Below are 20,210 nucleotides of genomic sequence, written 5' to 3' on the forward strand. Positions count from 1 at the left end.
AAACATTCACTTACTTAAATACTTAATTTCCTGGAGAAAATGTGGATTGGTGGGCTTTGAAAAGCTGGTAAAAACTTTGTGTTTTAAGAATAAAATTAAACAGTTTAAACGAGAACCTGAAATAATACTTAGGGCTTAACAGTGTTTGTAAAAAATTGTTATCTTTGCTCTAGTCAGGCCTGATTTAACATTAGTTTGCTTGATAAATATAAGATATATATCATTTTGGAAATTTTGTGAATTACATATAATAAAATATAGCTTAGCAAATATGCAACCAAAATGTTTTTATCTTCTCTCAAACCTGAACAATTCTCTATTACTCTAACCTCCAAATAACTTATTTGATTTAGGGAGAAATCAAGGATGTCTAAAACAAAACAATTGATGGAAAGGCTCTATTAATTTTACAGTAGATTACCCCCTACTCCCCATCAGCATTGTTAATTTAGATATACTAGTGCCCACCTTCTTTTCTCAAAAATCCCCTACCAGCTTACATGAAAGTGGTAAAAGAATTCAATAAGCTTAGCTTGAAAACCTAACCCAAACATAATTTAATCTTTTGATGATGATTTAAAAATCATACAATTACAGACACATGCTGGCTACAAAGTCTCTGAGGCTCAAAGTTTTAAGATTAGATGAAGATTAGCTGGGTGTGGTGGTACATCCCTGTAGTCCCAGCTACTAGGGAGGCTAAGGTGGGAGGGTTGCTTGAGCCCAGGAATTCGAGGTTACAGTGAGCAATGATTGTGCCACTACACTCTGGCCTGGGTGATAGAGTGAGACCCTGTCTCTAAAAAAGGAAAGATTAGGAGAAGATATTCACTTTGTGGGATTTAACTAGTCTGCAATAAAAATGAATTATAATAAGCTTCCATCTCCAGAAAGTTATCAGACACAACACGTAGATCAACATTTTCAGGAGATCAGTTAGAATTCAGTAGAGTATATATAAGACTTAAATTACACTGAATAAAGTTTTATGTTCCAGAATAGTGAAGAAAGCTTTACCTTCATGAAAATCAAATCTCTTTTCTGACAAAAATTCAGAATTTAGGGTGAATGTCTTGATCCAATTTTGTATTTTAAACAATTAAAATTTTGATAGCCTTCTGTTAAAAAATATGTAAATTTATGTTTCTCAGAAAAGACGAATTCAGAATTTTAAAAAATCCTATGCTTTTGGCTATCTTGTTACATGAATTTTGAGTTAAAATACTGAGTTTATGAGTTTTAATCTTTCTGAAGTGTTAACACAATAAGCCCACTGTACTGCACAAAGATAAAACGTTGAGGGTTACTTTGTCTTAGGGGACTGGAAATTATTAAAAGGACAAATTCCCCATACATTGTGATCTGTCATATTTAGCCCTGACTTGTCTTGTGGTAACAACTGTGTTGCCTAAGAAAAATAAGAAAATAGAACAAACCATTCTGCCCAGTTCAACCAAAATGACTCCCTTTGTCCTAGAAAATAAAAAAACATAACTGGGGAGGTTGGCAAGACCATAACCTATGGCTGTGAACATTTAAACCTTACAGAAAAACTGAGATCAATGCCCCCAAAGAAAAACTACCCGAGTCTTTATGAGACATTGCAGATGAAAATGAAAACCATTCAATAATATTGAAATGCTCAATACAAATCAGTACCTTAGACAAGACATACACACATCTTGCTACCTGGATGGAGGGCATTATAAACATCAGTTAGCCATCACAGCTCTCACAGAAGCATCTGCAAGTCGATGGTGTGGAGAGCCTGACTTCAAGCGTTCAAAATCCAGTCAGAGCTGGCTTATAAGAAGAGCCCAATCAAGCAGTCAAACGTGTTTACAGGTCAGCTCTGCTCCTGGCCAAGTGGCGTTGGCTGGGGCACGTGGTGAGTGGGTGGTGGCGGATCAGGCTCCTGTGTCAGCTGCAGGTGCTGAGCTGGATCTGAAGTACTTGTAGCTAAATGGAGCTCCTCTGTTTGCTCTTGATGGGCATGAAGATGTTCCAGTGTTTCCTTGGACAGAGTGATCACGTGCACTGGCTCTGTTTGTGAGGGCCCCATCTGGCTTTCAATCATATTGAGGCTCTGAATGTGTTCTGTTTGCTCCTGTTGAGCTGAAAGAATTAAATTCTGCAGTTGCTCTGGCTGCTGCGTGAGCAGGGTAAGATTAGCAGCCTGGTCTGCAGTCATGTTTTGGGAACTCTCTGCAGTCACGATGCTGATTCCCTGGCTAGGACCGGGCATGAAATTGATGTTATGTACAGAATCGGTTACGAGAAGCTGAATTTCCTGCTCTCCCGAGGTAGAGAGTTGATATGGCTGTAGCTGAAGAATATTCCTGACCTCTTCTGTATTACTACTGCCAGAAATGCTGCTGGTATCTGACGCATGCTTCTCCTTGCTATGAATTTTCAAGTGAGCCTTCAAGTTGTCTAAGCGAGCAAACTGTAAGTTACACTCAGGGCAGGAGAAAGGCTTCTTGCCAGTGTGTAGAATGCAGTGTCTCCTTTTGGCACTGGAGTCAGAGAAGGATTTGCCACAAATGCCACACGAGTATGGCTTTTCTCCTCTGTAAGAAAATAAACATTTTATTTTTAAAATGGAAATACCTACTTACTACTTCCTGATTATTTAGGGGGAAGCAATCAAGAGTAGTGGAAAATTAACTAGACTGCAAGTCATAAGTCATGGGTTCACCTACTAATTCAAGGACTTGAAGCAAGTCTCGCTTCCATGGGCAGTTTCTAATCTGAAAATAGGGTGTGGGTGGTGCCTGAGGAAGGGTGGCAGATGGGGCACGGCTAGATATGATAAAATTTTATGATTCCACAGTATGTATTTCAGATAAGAAAAGAGAGTAAATATTTATACAATAAACATATAGTTCTCTTTTGTTTTGTCTTAGTTTTCAGAGCCAATTTTTAGACTCTAATGGCCCAATAAGTATCTATGATTAATGTCAATTTAAAAAATTTAAGCATCCTCTAATTATTTGTGATGCTGTCAGAAGAACTCCTAAGTCCAACCTGGGGATAACTGTGTAAACAAAAACATTTATTCAGAAAACATCAAATTTAATACTTATTTTTGATTGAAGATTTAAGCTTTGGACCAATCCCTAGCCCCAATCAAAATTTAATAAATGAAATCAGTAATGTAAACTTTTACTGGCCAGAATCAGCATTCCTTTTTACCTAGGTGAGGAATTTCATTATTGAAAAGATAAAACAAAATAGGCCAGGTGCGGTGGCTCACACCTGTAATCCCAACACTTTGGGAGGCCCAGGCAGGCGGATCACTTGAGGTCAGGAGTCTGAGACCAGCCTGGTCAACATGGTGAAATCCCATCTCTACCAAAAAAATACAAAAACTAGCTGGGTGTGGTATCCCAGTTACTCAGGAGGCCACGGTGGGAGAATCACCTGAACTCCCACCTGCACTCCACTCACACCACTGCACTCTAGCCTGGGCGACAGTGAGACCCTGTCTCAAAACAAACAAACAAAACAAAGCCAAAGTAATAAACTGCACACAAAATTCTGCAAAGTAACAACTGGGAGAAAACTATATAGGTAACACATGTCACCTCACTGAACAGCAGAACTGAATGAGGCCTCCATGCGAGAAAAATATCTGCAAAACTTTACCGATGGATTCTGATGTGGGTCTGAAGAGAACTCTTTGCTGTGAAAGATTTGCCACAGATTTCACAAGTAAATGGCTTCTCACCTAAAAAAAACAAAAACAAAAACAAAAAACACAAAACAAAAAAACATTTAACAATATACATTCAGCATAAGACAAAATAAAAAAAACACTTCGGTTTCACACTATAAACAGAACAAAGGCAATCCCCTCCATAAGCGTAAACGAATGATGCACTCACCAAATATCTACTCTGTAACTAACCTAAGCACTGTGTGCCGAGTGCCAAGAGCATACACAGAAATCGTAAGGCATGGTTCTCTTAAAAACCTGAAAACTGCAACAAGGAAGTGAGTTACACCCTATTTACTCCTGTTTTCTCCCCTTAGATATCACAGCACCTATGCTCTCCTGCCTTATTGCTTGGCTAGGTAGCCCACTTGACCCTGAAAGGACTCCTGTGTGCTAGGGTGAGATATGTATTATTCATGTTTATATCAACCTTCCAAATATATCCAGAATCTGACCACTGCTCAGTACCTCCACTGCCACTCTCTGGTCCACACCACCACCATCTCTTGCCTCTTATGGGGTCTCCATTTCTGCTCTTGCTTCCCTGCCATAAACTATCAATATGGCCACCAGAGTGAGCCTTGATGCAGTCAGGTCATTTTATGCTTGGGCTGCAAATGTTCTGATGATTTCCCACCCCAAGATAAAACCCAAAGTTCTTGCCCTACAAGCCATCATAGATCTGTACCCCATAAACCCTACTCCTCACCCCAAACTTCCCTGATCTCATCTCAGGGTGTCTCCCAGCATGGTTCACTCTCCTCATCTCCTTCAAGTCTCTGTTCACATGTTATTTTATCAGTGAGGCTCCATCACCACCAAGAGCACTACAAACCTTGCCACGCACTCCTTAGTCCAATTCTCCAATTTAGTTTTTCCACAATGCTATTGCTGCCTCATATAATGTATAAGTTATTTATTATCCATTTCTTCCTTTTTAAGATAACTTGTGGGTATGTCCGCTCCTAGTACCCCAGTGCCAAGAATCTGGCCTGGCATGCCATTTCAGAAATCCCTGCTGAATGAACTTCATGGGAGTGGCACAGCTGAGATGCTATAACTGCTCCAGAACCCACCAGGCTTCACTAACAGCAAGTGCTTATTCAGTGTGTTTGCATGCTGAACATACAATGACAGACTGTTCATGTTCCCCAGAAACAAAATTAAGTAATCCAATGCAGGCAAGAAAACTAAATTGGAAAAAAAGAAAAAAAAAAAAAGCAAGCAGCAAAATCCACTTAACTGGAGAACAGGAGAACAGCAAAGGATAAGTACAATTTGAAATGGAAGATGGTCAGTGAGCTTCCCTTTCACAGCATCTACTGGAAAATTCAGGCAAGACATTTCTGCAAGCTCCCTCAAGGCAGAGGACAGCTGTAACAACTCGGATGAATCTGCATCTTTGCATCATGAACTCTTACCACTACAAAGATTAAAACCAGGCCACTGCCATAATCTGTCTATAGCTTTCTACATCAGAGCTGGGGCCTTCTCTGATCTTGGTTGGTTTTCTCCCTCTCCAGATTCAAAGACTGAGTACCTGCTGTTTGCTTGTGATTGTAAAATTCTTGTTGCAGTTTTCAGGTTTTTAAGAGAAAGAACAACAATCATCCATAACAACATTAACTATACCATTCAGCTCCAGCTGAGTTTCTATTTCAGAAAGTCTGTCTGATGGCAAATGTTTTTTGAGGGTAAGTGTTTGCAGGAGCAACATCCTGCAGTGGAAGCTCTTTGAGGGAGTGAGCAGGACAGTGGGAAGGCAAATTTCCCTAGCCAAGGTCAATCTGCAGGGGGTCTTCCCGCTTAGTGGTTTCTGATCTGTTCCCCTGTGTACAGCTCTACCACCTTCAACGGAGACACCCATTACTTAAATTTATTTAGTTCTCAAACACTGATAGACCATCAATAAAGTACACAGCTAAGAAACAAAAAAGAAACTTTTCTAATCTACTTGAGGAGATGCACAAACTAATTAAGTAACATAGGGCTGTGTTTCACTGAACATTAAAACAAGTGGCGTCAACAATTCTGAGTGCAGACAGGGTGCTGGATGGGGTGGGCAGGATCTGGCTAGACTGGAAAGAAGCCTGGGCCAGGGTACTAGTCTAAATAGTATGAGCAGAAGCTGGTGTCAGAAGTGACTACACGGTGTGCACCAGTGACCAAGGATCACTGTCAGGAGTCAGGAGGCCAAAGCAACAGGAGCTATGAAATCCAGGCAGGGGACCTGTGGAGCCTCTGGAAGTTTTTAGCAGAATGACATGCTGAAAGTACTAAGAAAATACACCTGGGAATGATGAGGAGGGTGGGCTAGAGGCAGGAGGACCTCTAACAGGCTATGCACAAGGCCTGGACCAGGAGGTGGCAGGAGGCAGACGGAGAAGGATAAGGTAATAGGACAGGGCCTGAGAGGCATGGGGACCGGAAAGAAGTGTGTTACAAGAGGATTAGACAATAGCGATTAAAGGAAAAGGCAGAGACAGGAGTGTGATGAAAGGTTCCACCCAGGGTGATGTCAACAGAAGTACTGAAACAGCTCCAGGGTGTACTTCCAGACCCTCTTCTCAGCAGTTACTACACCGATCCCACCCAGGGTGATGTCAACAGAAGTACTGAAACAGCTCCAGGGTGTACTTCCAGATCCTCTTCTCAGCAGTTACTCCACCGATCCCACCCGTACCCTTCCCCAATGACTTAAATCCCGGACCCCACTCCAGATAGGATCGATGAGTCACTGCTTATTGGCATCACAGCTGGATTTCCCATGCCCACCTGCTGAAACCCAGAATAACATGGGGCATGACATGTTAATGACAACATCACCCAGCCCCTGTCCAGCCAGGCACAACAATCACAGTGACACCTCCCATTCCCTCAGCTGTCACATTCACCTGGCAGTCCAGTTCCGTCCGTCTGGACCCCTCAGCATCCTGCCTCCCACTGTGGACCATGGCTTTGTTTTTCTTAAAAAATTACTGTGTTCATTGTAAAAGAATCAAATATTGAAAATACAAAGAATATTAAAACTGCTCCACTATTCTCATCTCTTGAGACAACCAGTTAACAATGGCGAATATCTTTACAGACAAATCTGTTTATTTGCGGTCTTACTCTGTGAGGTCATCCAATGCATGCCGTTTGTCACATCAGTAAAGCCACACGCCATTTTAAAACCCTGTGCTGTGTACCATTGTGTATACTGCCCCAAATTTACCTATCTAATCCCCTCCTGGGACATTCAGGTGGCTGTTAAGCTTGTTAAGTTATAAACAATGCTGCCTATGATGAATATCCTTAGGCAAACATCTTTTCACAATTGTGCGGTTTATGTTTTGGTAAGTATTGCAAAAGTTCCTTCCAGGGGGTTCCCAAATTATATTCCCACCAACAATAAATAAAGATGTGCATTTCCTCATGTACTTGCCAATCTTGGCAAAAAAGGGACACATGTCCATGATAACTGTGGATAGCATGGTTTGACACCTGCGTACTTGGCATTCCTATATGGTCTTCTCAGCTGTTTCCTGTCCTGTGTTCACACCTCTGCTGTGGCTCTGACCACGCCATACTGTTTCATAGTAGATGGCACGTAGACTCTGTAAGGGCATGTTATGGTGAGGGGCCCCCAGGTCTCAGGAAGATGGGAAGACCCCCAGGTCTCAACGTTAATGGATGGTCTCAACACACAGTTGAAGAGATTTGGGAAGCTTCAACTTCAAGCCACAATGAGGCTGTGAACAGAACTGTGACTTACTGAACTTTGTCATTTGTTCCCTGACAGGGCCATCTACCTGTGAGTAGGAACCCTCAGGGCAGAATCAGTTTATGGAACACCATCCAGGAACAGGGACACTGGCGGGGTGGGACTGTGCTGTGGGGTCAGAGGTCACTCACCAGGCTTCTCTGTGGCCTGGGCTAATTCCCTTGACTTGTTCCCAGCTCACCATGCAATCTTCTGATCACTAACTTGGCTTTCGGGTCACTAATGTGAGGAAGGAGGTGCTGTGGGCAACAGAAAGGTGTAATCCCTCTATTGAGTTGATATATCCTCTGGTTTATCTGTCCTGTGAACTCATTTGGTTTGACTGGGTCCCTGTAAACCTGACCAGCGCCAGGTATGGGGACAAGATGTGAGCAGGAGGGCCTGAGATGTGGTGACCTGGCAGGTACTGCTTGTCTGCCTGACACTTTGCCTCCATGTCAAAATGTGTTCACCTCCCTCACTGGGGATGCTCTCCTAGGAAAGGTAACGTCTCTAATTTGCCTTTGACTTCTCCAGTGCTTGGTGCAGGACATCTAACCCAGAGAGAGTTTGTGCCTAAAGATCTAAGAGATGAATGACGGTTCATCTCTAAGAGATGAAGTCTTGGTTTCCAGCTGAGCATGGCCCTGAGAGTAGGACTGGCACTTCTCACTCTGAATGCCCAGGGAGCAGGGAAATGGCACGCCAATGCCCTTCACCAACATTCAAGCAGATTCTCCATGCTGATGCTAGGGACAGATGGGTCATAGTTGCTGCTCTTGAAGAACCCCAATTTTTTGATAGGTTCAATTTCTTTTCATATTTCTAAGTCATGCAAACCACAGAGGCCCGTCTGTCTCCTTTTTAACTCATCACACATCTTCCACTTTCTGTTCTGCTTCTCAAAGTTGACAGGCTGAGAAGAGTTTGCTGGAATTATAGTGGGGGAGGTCTTCTGTTCCTTTTCATCCCCACTTCAAGTCCTACTGCTACTCACAAAGCCCAGAAACCTCACTCCCCCTTATGCTCAGGCAACAGAACCAAGGGGAAGTGCCTCTTCTGGCACTGCTCAGCATGACCAAGCCAGCTCCACGCTCCTCCACCACCGCTGTCTCCCTAGGGAACTCAGCACAGCGCCACCCACTATTTGCAGGCACATGTGCACCTGTGGAAATCCAGAGCTCTGGCTGCATCTCTCCCCCGAATTCCCCAGACCTGGAAATCTAATGATCTACCCCACACCTGCACATGGATGTCAAATAGACACCAACCAGTCCACAATCAAACTCCTGATCTGTTCTTCTTAGTCTTCCCTAGCTTTTCCTCCTTACAGTGGCTTTTGCCTCCTCTTTCAACTCCCACATCCAATCATGAGCGAATCACATGAATTCTTCCCTGGAATATATCCAGAACTAGACCACCTGACACCACCTCTGCTGCTACTGTGCTGTTCCGAGCCCCACTACTGCACAGCCTCCTGATGGGTCTCTCTGCCTCCACCCTGGCCTCGCCCCCACCTCACAGGGTGGCTAGAGTGACCCTATTATAACCCTAAGTCATGCCATGTCACTCATCTCAGTAAAGTCATCTCCCTCAGAATAAAATCCAATCTTTACTGTGGCCTTCAAAGTACTTCAGCCCGAGTGCACCCTACAACTGTTGAGGGGTACTTTAAAAAACACCAAGTCCCAGGCTCTGCCCAGGTGAAGTCAATCAGAATCTTGGCAGTTGGGACAAGGCTTTTTTTTAAAGCTTCCCAGGTGGTAAAAAGCATGCAGCTAAATTGAGAACATCCACCTACACTATGACTTCCTACTCCCAGCTCTCTGGCTGCCTTGATGCTCCTCCCAGCACGTCTCCAGCTTGTCAAAAACGTTTATTCCTGCCTGAGGGCCCTGTGCCCAGGGGTCCCCCTGCCTAAAATGCTCTCTCCTGGACATCTTCAATGGCCGGCTGGCTCACTCCCCCACTGCATTCTCATCTCCATCCAAGATGCCACCTCATCTGTGAGACCTTCCCAAACCAGTCCATGCATAAAAGAGCAGCTCTCTTTCCCGCATCCCGCCCCTCTACCTTGCATTTTATTCTTCAACGCACTCACAACACCAAATGTGTTATATACTTGTCTGTACTCTGCCTTCCCTATTGAATGTTGGCCCCTTAAGGCAGGGGCCTGTCCATCTCATTCACTGCTGTATCCTCGAAGCCTAAAACAGTGTCTGGTTCCCAGTAAGTGCTCAGTACATGTGTTAAAATCCATATCCTATCAGATGTTTACTGAATCTAAGACGAAAAACTTGTATTTAAAAAACAACATCCAGGCCAGGCACAGTGGCTCACGCCTGTAATCCCAGCGCTTTGGGAGGCTGGGAGGGTGGATCACTTGAGCCAGGAGTTTGAGCGAGACCAGCCTGGCTAACATGCCAAAACCCTGTCTCTACAAAAAAAACCCACAAAAATTAGCCAGGCGTGGTGGTGCGCACCTGTAGTTCCAGCTTCTCGGGAGGATGAAGCAGGAGAATTGCTTGAACCCAGCAGGCAGAGGTTACAGTGAGCCAAGATAGCACCACTGCACAACAGCCTGGGCGACAGAGACAGTGACTCCAAAAAAAAAAAAAAAAAAGTCCAAAGCACCATAAATCAATTTGCTATTTAGATAATTCCAGTAGACAACAGAATTATTAAATAACCTGTAATGGCAAGTTTTTCTTAGAAAATTGAATAGGCTTATTTTTAACATACATTCTTTGACAAAAGGTATAAAAGATCCAATTTTCCGATCTTACATAAAAAAAATGACCTGCCCTAATCAATGCTGCCTCCTCGTCATCTCTGAAACTGATTTTTCTGGAGGTGGTGCTGCTTAAGTTTAAGTGTTGGTTCTAGGGGAGAAAGTGGAAACATTCTCAGTGTCTATGCTACATTTGTGTCTGTTACATTTGGCTGTCTTTTCTGAAAAAATAATCTTGGGCCAGGCACAGTGGCTCACGCCTGTAATCCCAGCACTTTGGGAGGCCAAAGTGGGCGGATCACAAGGTCAAGAGATCGAGACCATCCTGGCCAACATGGTAAAACCCCATCTCTACTAAAAATACACAAAAAATTAGCTGGGCATGGTAGCGCACACCTATAGTCCCAGCTACTAGGGAGGCTGAGGCAGGAGAATCACTTGAACCCGGGAGGCAGAGGTTGCAGTGAGCCAAGATCGCGCCACTGCACTACAGCCTGGCAACAGAGCGAGACTCCGTCTCAAAAATAAAAAAGGAAATTTATCTTGCTGGGCATGGTGGCTCATGCCTGTCATCTCAGCATTTTGGGAGGCTCAGACAGGACGACTGCTTGAGCCCAGGAGTTCAAGACCAGCCTGGGCAACATAGTGGGACCCATCTCTACAAAAATTAAAAAATAAAAAATTAGGTAGGTGTGGTGGTTTGCACCTGTGGTCCCAGCTACCCAGGAGGCTGAGGTGGGACGATCACCTCAGCCCAGGAGGTCGAGGCTGTGGTGAGCTGTGATCGTGCCACTACACTCTAGCCTGGATGACAGCACAAGCCCTTATCTTTAAAAAAAAAAAAAAAAAAAAAGTCTTGATATCACCTTCAATGCTGAAGTAAATTAAGAGTGAAACATAGAACCAGATTCAGACTCACTATTCTGCGGTATTAAATGAATTGTGACATACGAATAGTGCTCAGTAAGTGATCTCCATTTTGCTCATCTACAAGAGATGTGATTTCCCCAAAGACAGTGCTGACAACATTCTGCCTTCCAACTTTTAACTTATCTTCTTACACAACTCCCATCCAATTTATAATAAACATTTCCAAACACAGGCTTAGCAGGGCACTCAGAGAACTTCATTCTTCACTCTCCTGAAAACATCCCGTGTACTGGGGGGACAGACGAGATGGAGTTTTACCTGTGTGTGTTCGCAGATGTTTCTTTAGCTGAGACACATCCATGAATTTGCGATGGCAGTCTTTGCATTCCGGTAATGAGTGGCCTTGTCGCAACAATAAAAAAAGTGTCAGTGCATACATGCTCTCCCTGCCTTTTCTTCAGTGATTTGTGTTAAAGCACTTCCCTGAAAAATAATCACTTTAAATATAGTACTTTAACCACAAAAATTTTTTCATTAATTTGGTAACTGTTAATATTTTCCTAAGCACCTCAACTCACTGCCTCCTCCAAGAGAGTTAGGATCCTTCCAATTCTAAATGTAGTCTCTCCTTTTTTCCTCAAAGTATTGGTGTGACTGAGGCCACAAATGACCTCAAATGACACTCGTAACCCACATTCATTTCTTATCAGTTGGCAGGAAAGAAAAAGGACAACAGGTAGAACCAGGGGAGAGAAAGCCTGGGCTGACAGCCATGGGATGATGATGTCTCTGCCCAGGCACCACTAACAACCATTCACTGAAGCTCCCCTGTGCAAGTGGCACTTTTGAAAGATGCCAATTCTGTAGGGTTTCTGTGTGTGGCACCAAAACTGTAGTATACAAATAAAACATAATTCACATGGTGGCGGACAATAACATAAAAACATATAATTTAGACTCTTAAGGCACTTTTCCCTAAATACCCTATGTGAACGATATGTGCTAAGAGCAGAACAATATGAACCTAATGTTTCAGAAACAATTTTTATTTGCATTTCTTCCCCCCCAATCTAAATGTTCTCACTTTATCGTACCTGTATGAACTCGGTAATGGCTCTTTAGCTGTCTGTTCTGGCTGAAATATTTTCCGCATTGATCACAGGTAAAAGACTTCTGTCCTGCCAAAAAAACCAAAACACTAAAACATGTAAAAAATTATAAAGAATTGGAATGCTCACTAATAAGGTAAATACTACAGTGGGTCCAGGTCCCCATTTTCTATAAATGATACAAGCGACTTGTTTACATACCCAGAAGCCTTCAATCTACCACTGAAACATAAATGTGCAAAGGTACGTAAGGCAATCGGGAGTATTGGAGACTGGGGTAGAACTGGAGAATTTAAGTTTCCCCCAAAGGCGTTCAAAGTAAAACAATTCTAAACTTTGGTGGTTTAATAAAACATGCTTGCACACTAAACTCCCAGCAGCCAGTTTATAAGCTCTAGTTTAATGATCCGTGCAGAACTCTAAACTGCACTCAGACAGATGCAAAATCCTGTCTTTCAATGACACCACGTTGGAAATGATACTAGGCTGAGAAAACACCATTTAGGTGTTGGTAATGCCCACCCTGGGGAATGGGATTCTGGTGAAGCTGGCCCTCTGGGCAAGCCCCACTACCTGAGTGCAGGCTCATGTGCTCCAGCAGTGAGTGCTTGGTGGTCAGAGCCTTGCTGCACACGGTGCAGGTGTACGGCCGCTCGCCTGTGTGCATCCTGGTGTGGACCTGTAGCGAGTGCTTCTGGGCAAAGCCTTTTCCACACTCATTACATTTGAAAGGTCGCTCCCCTGGAAGAAGAGCCCCAGAAGCATGGTATAAGTAAGAATCCACACATTTTTCTGTCTCTCCCAAATTAAAAAAACAATTAAGGATTTTTCTTAAAAGGCACACATCCAAAAGGCCAACAATGAACACAAGAGACATCAGCAATAAAATTTTGGAAGCTGAACAGATGAATCTGAAGCCAGCAGTGAGTAGCACTAACATAACCTAATTTTTTGTTTTTCCTTTGTAACAGGGTCTCACTCTATCACCCAGGCTGGAGTGCAGTGGCGCTACCATAGCTCACTATAGCCTCAACCTCCTGGGAACAAATGATCTTCCCACTTCAGCCTCCTGAGTAGCTGGGATCACAGGCGTGTGCCACCACTACACCCAGCTAATTTTTTAATTGTAATTTTAATTTTTTTTAGAGATGGGATCTCACTATGTTGCCCAGGCAGGTCTCCAACTCCTGGGCTCAAGCAATCTTCCTGCCTCGGCCTCCCAAATTGCTGGGAGTACAGGCATGAGCCACCACACCCAGCCCAATACAACCTAATTTTTAAGACACAATCTCCTAAGGCTCAGGAATTGGTGGCACCTGCTATCTCTGGAAACAGGGGTGAGGGAGGGTAAATGAAAGTCTGTTTCAAAGGTACTTAGACCCCTGATCAAATCTTCCACTCTACACAGCCAGGAGACTGTCCCTCTCCCCAAAAGAGGATGGAGAGTGTTCACTGAGGAGGGTTAAGAAAAAGGGGTCTTTGGATTAGGAGTTTCTAGGCACAGTTGAGTTGGGATCACCACAGGGAGAGTAAGTCAACATTTCCATCTGGGATGATGAGACTCCCCCACTCCTTCTTCCCCATCCTGTCCTAGACACAGGCCAGCAGCCAGGCCTAGTGCCTCCAAGTGGGAGAGCAGAAGCGTCTTCCAGTGGAACATGAGAGGTCCAAGGTGAGAGAGCAAAGATGTGGAAGCCAGGCACCAGTAAGGACATGGGGCACAGCCACACCACCTCCAGTGAGGTTATGACAGGCCTCCATACAACTGTTTCAGTACTGACTGAGTGGTTAAGTTAAACATTAAAAGCCAGTGCCCTTAAACAAAGGCTGGAATGTAACAAAAGCCCACCAAAGAGTTTTCCCTAGGCTTCTCCTGGGCCTTAAAGCATGACAAAATAACGAAGGAATTCTTAACAGGGCCCACTTAGGATTAAACAAGTTTTACTGGGGATCTGAAGGAACTCCCCAAATCTCCGTGATTTAGCAGAAGATAAGGGTAATCACCCCAGCACCTAGACCCATTTAGATTAAGTAAACTTACTGAGGCTCCAGAAGAAGGTCTTTGGGACGCAGACCTTGGATATAGATTAAAAGAAGTTAATCACCTACGTCTTTAGAGGAATGCACACTTACAGACAGACATACAGCTTAGGCGGCATATAAGCTCTGAAAAACTCTGTAATTTTGAGTTGGTCTGGCAATAATTTCCAGGCCTTCTCCCTGTAACTGGTTATAGAAATAAAAACTCTCTTCCTCCCCAATTCATCTGCATCTCATTATTGGGCCACAAGAAATAGCAGCCTGACTCTCAGTGTGATCTGGGAACAAGGTCACAGTTTTACAGACTCTCTCATACAAAAAAAAATTAGCCAGGCATGGTGGTGCGTGCCTGTAATCCCAGCTACTTGGGTGGCTGAGGCAGGAGAATCACTTGAATCCAGGAGGCGGAGGTTGTGGTGATCGGAGATCACGCCATTGCACTCCAGCCTGGGCAACAGCGTAAGAAATAAATAAAATACAGGCTCTCTCCACACATGCAGCATTGCCAGTAGCTTTTAGCAACCCACCCTTACATATGATTTAAAAAAAACACACCAGGCACTCAAGGAAAGCCTTTTGTAATAGTGACAGACAAGCAAGAAAAAAAAAAAAGCAACTTGCCTCCAGTGAGGAAAATGTTATCATTAACATGCTCATAGAGGTAAGATAATACATTGTGAAATAAAAAGATCATTCAAATTAAAACATTTAGAAAAAAAAAAGAGCTCCTAAAGGGGGAAAAAAATAAGAGTTGAAACAGAAAACCTCAAAGGGCTGAAAAACAAAGTGGAAATCCCCCAGAGGGTGGGGCCAAAAATGATGGAAAATATAAGAGAAAATAAAGTTAGAGAGAACAGAGAAAACAGAGAGGAGAAATCATCTATGAAATAACTCAAGATTTTCCGGAACTGAAAGACAGTTTCCAAACCTTATGAATCTACCTGTTATCTACCCAGATGGAAGAAAACAGACCCATACTAAAGTGATGGGCTGCAAAATTCAGAATACAGATGCTTCCTGACTTATGATGGGACTACATCTAACAAACCCATCATACTGAAAATATCATAAGGAAAAATGCACTTATACAGAGTACTGTATGAATGCACCAAATGCAGAGTACTGGTCACTTACCCACGTGACTGTGTGGCCCAGCATGGCATGAGAGGATCATACTGAATATTACTAGACCGGGAAAAGATCAAAACTCAGAATTCAAAGTACAGTTTCTGTTGAACATGTACTGCTTTCACACTATTGTAAAGATGAATTGAACCATTGTGAGTCGGGGACTGTCTGTACTGGGGACATAAGGGAAGAACAATCCTACATGCTTTTTCTTAAGTCTTGTATAATGATTTAACTCTAAACTATGCACATAAAATTTTTGATAAAAATAGCCAGCTGGGCGCAGTGGCACACGCCTGTAATCCCAGCACTTTGGGAGGCCGAGGCAGGCAGATCACGAGGTCAGGAGTTTGAGACCAGCCTGACCAACATGGTGAAACCCCGTCTCTACTAAAAATACAAAAAATTAGCTGGGCGTGGTGGCGTGTGCCTGTAATCCCAGCTACTCAGGAGGCTGAGGCAGGAGAATCACTTGAACTCGGGAGGCGGAGGTTGCGGTGAGCCGAGATCCCGCCACTGCACTCTAGCCTGGGTGACAGAGCGAGAATCCATCTTAAAAAAAAAAAAAAGCTAAAATATAACCTATTACAGTTCAACAAATATTTCTCAAGTATCCACTTTGTTCGAAGTACCTGAATTCAAGCTCTTCAACCTATCTGTAGCTAAAGTCTTTAGGGAGCTTTTAAAAGCACCAAGGCTCCAGACAACTAAATCAGAAGCTCTGGGGTGGAGGTCTAGGCACTGGTAGTTTTAGAAGCTCCCTAAGTGATTCCAATTTGCAGGCTGAGAACCACAGCACCAGATACTGCTGGATCACAGGAGAAGACTTAAGCCCCAGTCCCTATACTTAAGATTACAATTAAGTTGAGGGATATACAAGTGGTAACAACAATGTGATCCAAAGCAGAGTGGGTTTTAAGCACCTGAAAGGGCTCAAAGGAGGAAGGGATTTCTCGCTAGGACTGCAGTGTCCAATACGGTAGCCACTAGCCACATGTGGTTATTCAAATTTAAATGAATTAAAATAAAATTTAAAATTCAGTTTCTCAGTCACGCTAGCGACAGTTCAAGTGCTCAAAAACCACATGTGGTTACTGGCCACCATATTGGACATCAGAGATGTAGGAACATTTCCATCATCACAGAAGAGTCCCATTGGTCAGCGCTGGGCTGGAGGGACCAAAAATGAGAAGGTATTTAAAGCTAGATAGCTGAGTTACAAAGTGATCCACTTGGGCAAAAGCATGGTTATGGTCAAGATGAAGAATGTTCAAGAATCAGAAAGCAGGGTACATTGGGCTAGATCTTGATAAGTGGACATTAAAGGATTCATTCAACAACTACAAATGAGAGGGGTTCTTGAACCAGGCTACCTGGGTTCAATCCCAGCTCTGTCACTAACGGGTGACTCTGGCAAGTTATTTAAGCTCCCTAGAACTTGGTTGCTTCATCTGTAAACTATGCACTTTAGCAACCCTCTCTTACATATGAGTAAATATGATTTTAACCATATGATGTATAATGAGGATATTACCCACCTTGCAGGATTGTGGAGAAAATTAACTGCAATAACATGTATAAAGGCTTTATTACAATGCCCATCACACAGAAGTTGCACAGTAAATGGAAGCTATTATTATCATCACTACTCCCAATTCTGAAACACACTGCAATCAGCTTTGAAAACATCATTACCTGTGTGGCTCCTCTGGTGGATTGCTAAAAAGTGATTGTACTTAAAGACCTTGCCACAGTCTTTACAGCAGGCCTCAGGGCCTCCAGGGCGCTTTCTCCTTCCACAGATCCTCTTGGCTGAACCATGGTCCTCTTGATCCCCAACAAGTTTGTAATCTTTAAGTTTGACGGATCTCCAAATCCTCCGCTTGCTGTATCGACTCTGGCTTGCCTGGCCATCCTGGGTCTTGGGATCATAGTTCTCATCTTTTTCAACTGGCATTTCCTCCTCTCTACTTGGCTCACAAGTAGGCCCCGATTCTTCCTTTTCTTTTGCTGCAATCTGCTCATTCAGTACACCACTGTCTCCTTTAACCACAAAGTTTTGTCTATTCTGAACTGAATTGTTCACTCTTAACTGTATTTCTTCCTCTGCAGCCAGTTCTGATTTCTCCTCCTGCAATGTATTGACTTTTTTTGGTCTTCCCCGTTTCCGCTTTGGAGGATCGTTTTTCTTATTAGAGATAACAACCACTGGGGCACCAGCAGTGTTCAAAGTTGTTGGCTTTGGGGAGCTATGATTATTTTGGAAGTCTGTGTAAGCCTTTACCAGGTCATAGACTTTTAAGAACTGAGCAGTAGCCAGGATTTGTTCTGTACTTTTCTCACTGGCATGGAGATAACCTGTGTAGATAAATTCCAGCAGGATACCAAAGGTGTCTGCAACCATGCCTTCCAGCATATAAATGGATTGGCCGATTTCCCCCTCTTCTGCAAACATCATTGAGAAGTATTCACTACTGGCAGCAAGTAAGGCTTTGTGGGCCCGGAAATGAACATTCTCCACGATTAAAGTAATGTCACAGAGGAAGCCTTTCTTCCTCTGATCCTCAAAACTGGCCAGCACAGTGTCACTGTGAGCGTCTGAGTGTACAACAAGCTGCCCAGAAGGCTCTGGCGATGTTTCTGCCATTTTCTTCAGAAGCCACTAAGGGTTAAATCTGAAATAAGAAAACAAGGTTTAAAAAGGAGAAAGCACTGTCTAAAAGGTTAATGCCAGCCCACATGAACTTCCTATTCACTTCACATCATTAACTGAATTTTACCATTACCATTTTTGTCTGTCTACAAACTTAGCTCTGGGCCCGGGCGCAGTGGCCTCACGCCTGTAATCCCAGCACTTTAGGAGGCCGAGGCCGAGGCCGACGGATCACTTGAGACCAGCCTGGGCAACATGGAGAGAATTCATCTATACAAAAAATACAAAAATTAGCCTGGCATGGTTGCGCCCGCCTGTGGTCCCAGCTACTCAGGAGGCTGCGGCAGGAGCATCACCTGAGCCTGGGAGTTCGAGGTTGCCGTGAGCCGTGATCGTGCCACTGCACTCCAGCCTGGGCCACAGAACGAGACCACCACCTCAAAAAACAAAAACAAAACAACTTAGCTCGGGTTTTTTTTTTTTTTGAGACGGAGTCTCGCTCTATCGCCCAGGCTGGAGTGCAGTGGCGCAATCTCGGCTCACTGCAACCTCCGCCTCCCAGGTTCAAGCAATTCTCTCCCTCAGCCTCCTGCCGCACGTTAACTAGCTGAGTGACTCTCCAGTATTCATGGAACGGTTCAGGGTCTACCTTCTATAAAATGAAGGAATGGGATTAACCATCTCCAAAATCCTCCGCAAGCACGAACTTTCTATGGTTGCACAACTATTTCAGGGAGAACGAAGCTGCCTCCATCTCCCAGATTATTAGCCATTTCGTATGTGGGAACCAATGTGAAGAGTGAAGAAATGTGCACGTGCAGAGTGAATGTGAGGTAGCTGCAATAAAATACTAATAACTTAAGCTGCGTGGGGCCGCCAGACACACTGGGGGCGGCGCGGAGCCCCCCGCAGCCCCGGGTGGTCCCAGCAGGGAGAGGTGGCGCGGAAAGACCCCCACCTCCCCGCCCAGGCCCCGCGGGCCCGACTGGGGAGCAGACGGCGGGGGAGGGGTCGGCGCGGCAGACCTACCTCTCAGGGGCACCCGGTGGGGTCCGGGTCGCTGCCAACTCACCCGGCGGCCTGGCGGGAGACCCGCGCCGGGGCCCGCTGGCCCTCCGCCCGCCTCTGGGGCTTCTGCGCCGCACCGGTTTCTGCCCCTGCGGCGCCGCAGCAGCCACAGCCACAGCCAACCCGGAAGCGCGGCGCCAAGAGCCGCTTGCGCGCGGACGCCGAACCACGTGGCCCGCAGAGGCGCCCCTGGAGGTGGGGGCCACGAGAGCGGCGGGGAGGGGAAGGGAGATGAGGGGCGGGGCGGGGCGAGATGGCAGGCCGGGGACCAGGGCGGGGCGGGGCGGGGCGGGGCAAGGCGGGGCAAGGCGGGGCAAGGCGGGGCAAGGCGGGGCAAGGCGGGGCAAGGCAGGGAAAGGCGGGGCGCGAAGGCAGTTCAAGGGTTGGGGCGTGGCAGGGGAGGGGAGGGGCAAGGCGGGGCGAGAATGCAGGCCTGGGGTCGGGGGAGCCGCGGCGGGGCGGGGCGGGGCGGGGCGGGGCGGGGCGAGATGGCAGGCCTGGGGCTTGGGGGCCGGGGCCGGGGCCGGGGCAGGGCGGGGAGGGGCGCGGCTTCGGAGGAGGGACAGTGGCCGGGGCGGGGCGCGGCCAGGGGCGGGGCGGTGTCGGCGCCCGAGGTCCTGCGTGTGGCACTGCCGGGGAGCCCAGGCAGGAGCGACTTTTGCGGTGAATTGGGGGCAATGGACAGGAGAGGCGTTGTGACCCCTCCCTTTGGGAAGTTTTATATCGTATTAAACTGTTAGCTCAACGCCAATACCTTAATTTTATCTCTTCTCCGACACCGAATCTGGTGTTGTTCTTGAATGTATAAAGGCATGAAATCCCCCTTACCGTCATCATCATTGTCATCATCATCACCATCGTCATTATCTAGTGCTAATATAATAACTATTACTTACCTCCTAAATGTTTTTCACATCTGCCTCCTTTTCCTCCCCACTCCTGATGCCTTAGTCTAAGGGAATGAAGAGAGCACTGCAGTCAGAGAAACCTGGGTTCTGAGAGATCTTGGGCAAATTACTTACCCTCACAACTTCTTTACCTTACCTGTAAAATGGAGATGTTAACACTAGTGCCACTTTGGTAGGGTTGCTATTGCATAAACAAAATTAAGTATGTAATGGGCTTAGGAAATGCCTGGTTTAATTCGT

General features: G+C 45.2%; 2 protein-coding genes across 5 annotated transcripts in view; both read right to left on the bottom strand.

Moving 5' to 3' along the window:
- The window catches only part of MICAL1 (microtubule associated monooxygenase, calponin and LIM domain containing 1), a 22,055-nt gene extending 20,091 nt beyond the window's left edge, over nucleotides 1-1,964 (bottom strand). Inside the window, exon 1 of one of the 2 annotated variants that reach the window (XM_034962683.3) lies at nucleotides 1,660-1,964. In XM_034962683.3, coding sequence (XP_034818574.1) covers nucleotides 1,660-1,673 — 14 coding nt within the window. In that variant the 5' untranslated portion in view covers nucleotides 1,674-1,964. The remainder of the gene's footprint in view (nucleotides 1-1,659) is intronic. The other variant, XM_063604979.1, reaches the window with a different exon arrangement.
- Nucleotides 1,602-19,236, bottom strand: ZBTB24 (zinc finger and BTB domain containing 24). Of its 3 annotated transcripts, none has more exons than XM_008972076.5 (7): nucleotides 19,024-19,236; nucleotides 17,037-18,016; nucleotides 12,747-12,914; nucleotides 12,159-12,242; nucleotides 11,383-11,466; nucleotides 3,649-3,730; nucleotides 1,602-2,570 (listed from the first exon to the last, which is right to left on the bottom strand). In XM_008972076.5, the coding sequence occupies exons 2-7, from the start codon at nucleotides 17,986-17,988 to the stop codon at nucleotides 1,847-1,849; spliced, it is 2,094 nt and encodes a 697-aa protein (XP_008970324.1). In that variant the 5' UTR covers nucleotides 17,989-18,016; nucleotides 19,024-19,236; the 3' UTR covers nucleotides 1,602-1,846. The 3 variants fall into 3 exon arrangements, with proteins under 3 accessions (XP_008970324.1, XP_034818579.1, XP_008970331.1); XM_034962688.3 differs by having other exon boundaries at nucleotides 19,067-19,228; XM_008972083.6 differs by lacking the exon at nucleotides 12,747-12,914.
- Between the last annotated feature and the right edge of the window lie 974 nt (nucleotides 19,237-20,210).

The sequence above is a fragment of the Pan paniscus genome, chromosome 5 (genome assembly GCF_029289425.2).
Source record: "Pan paniscus chromosome 5, NHGRI_mPanPan1-v2.0_pri, whole genome shotgun sequence".
NCBI lineage: Eukaryota > Metazoa > Chordata > Mammalia > Primates > Hominidae > Pan > Pan paniscus.

What these genes read in the sequence shown, in the direction of transcription:
- ZBTB24 (XM_008972076.5), bottom strand. Translation starts at nt 17,988, where the DNA reads ATGGCAGAAACATCGCCAGAGCCTTCTGGGCAGCTTGTTGTACACTCA. An exon ending in CCACCAGAGGAGCCACACAG is followed by an intron (nt 12,915 to 17,036) that starts GTAATGATGTTT and finishes CTCTTCTTCCAG; the next exon opens with GGGAGCGACCTTTCAAATGT. An exon ending in GCACATGAGCCTGCACTCAG is followed by an intron (nt 12,243 to 12,746) that starts GTAGTGGGGCTT and finishes TTTTTTTGGCAG; the next exon opens with GACAGAAGTCTTTTACCTGT.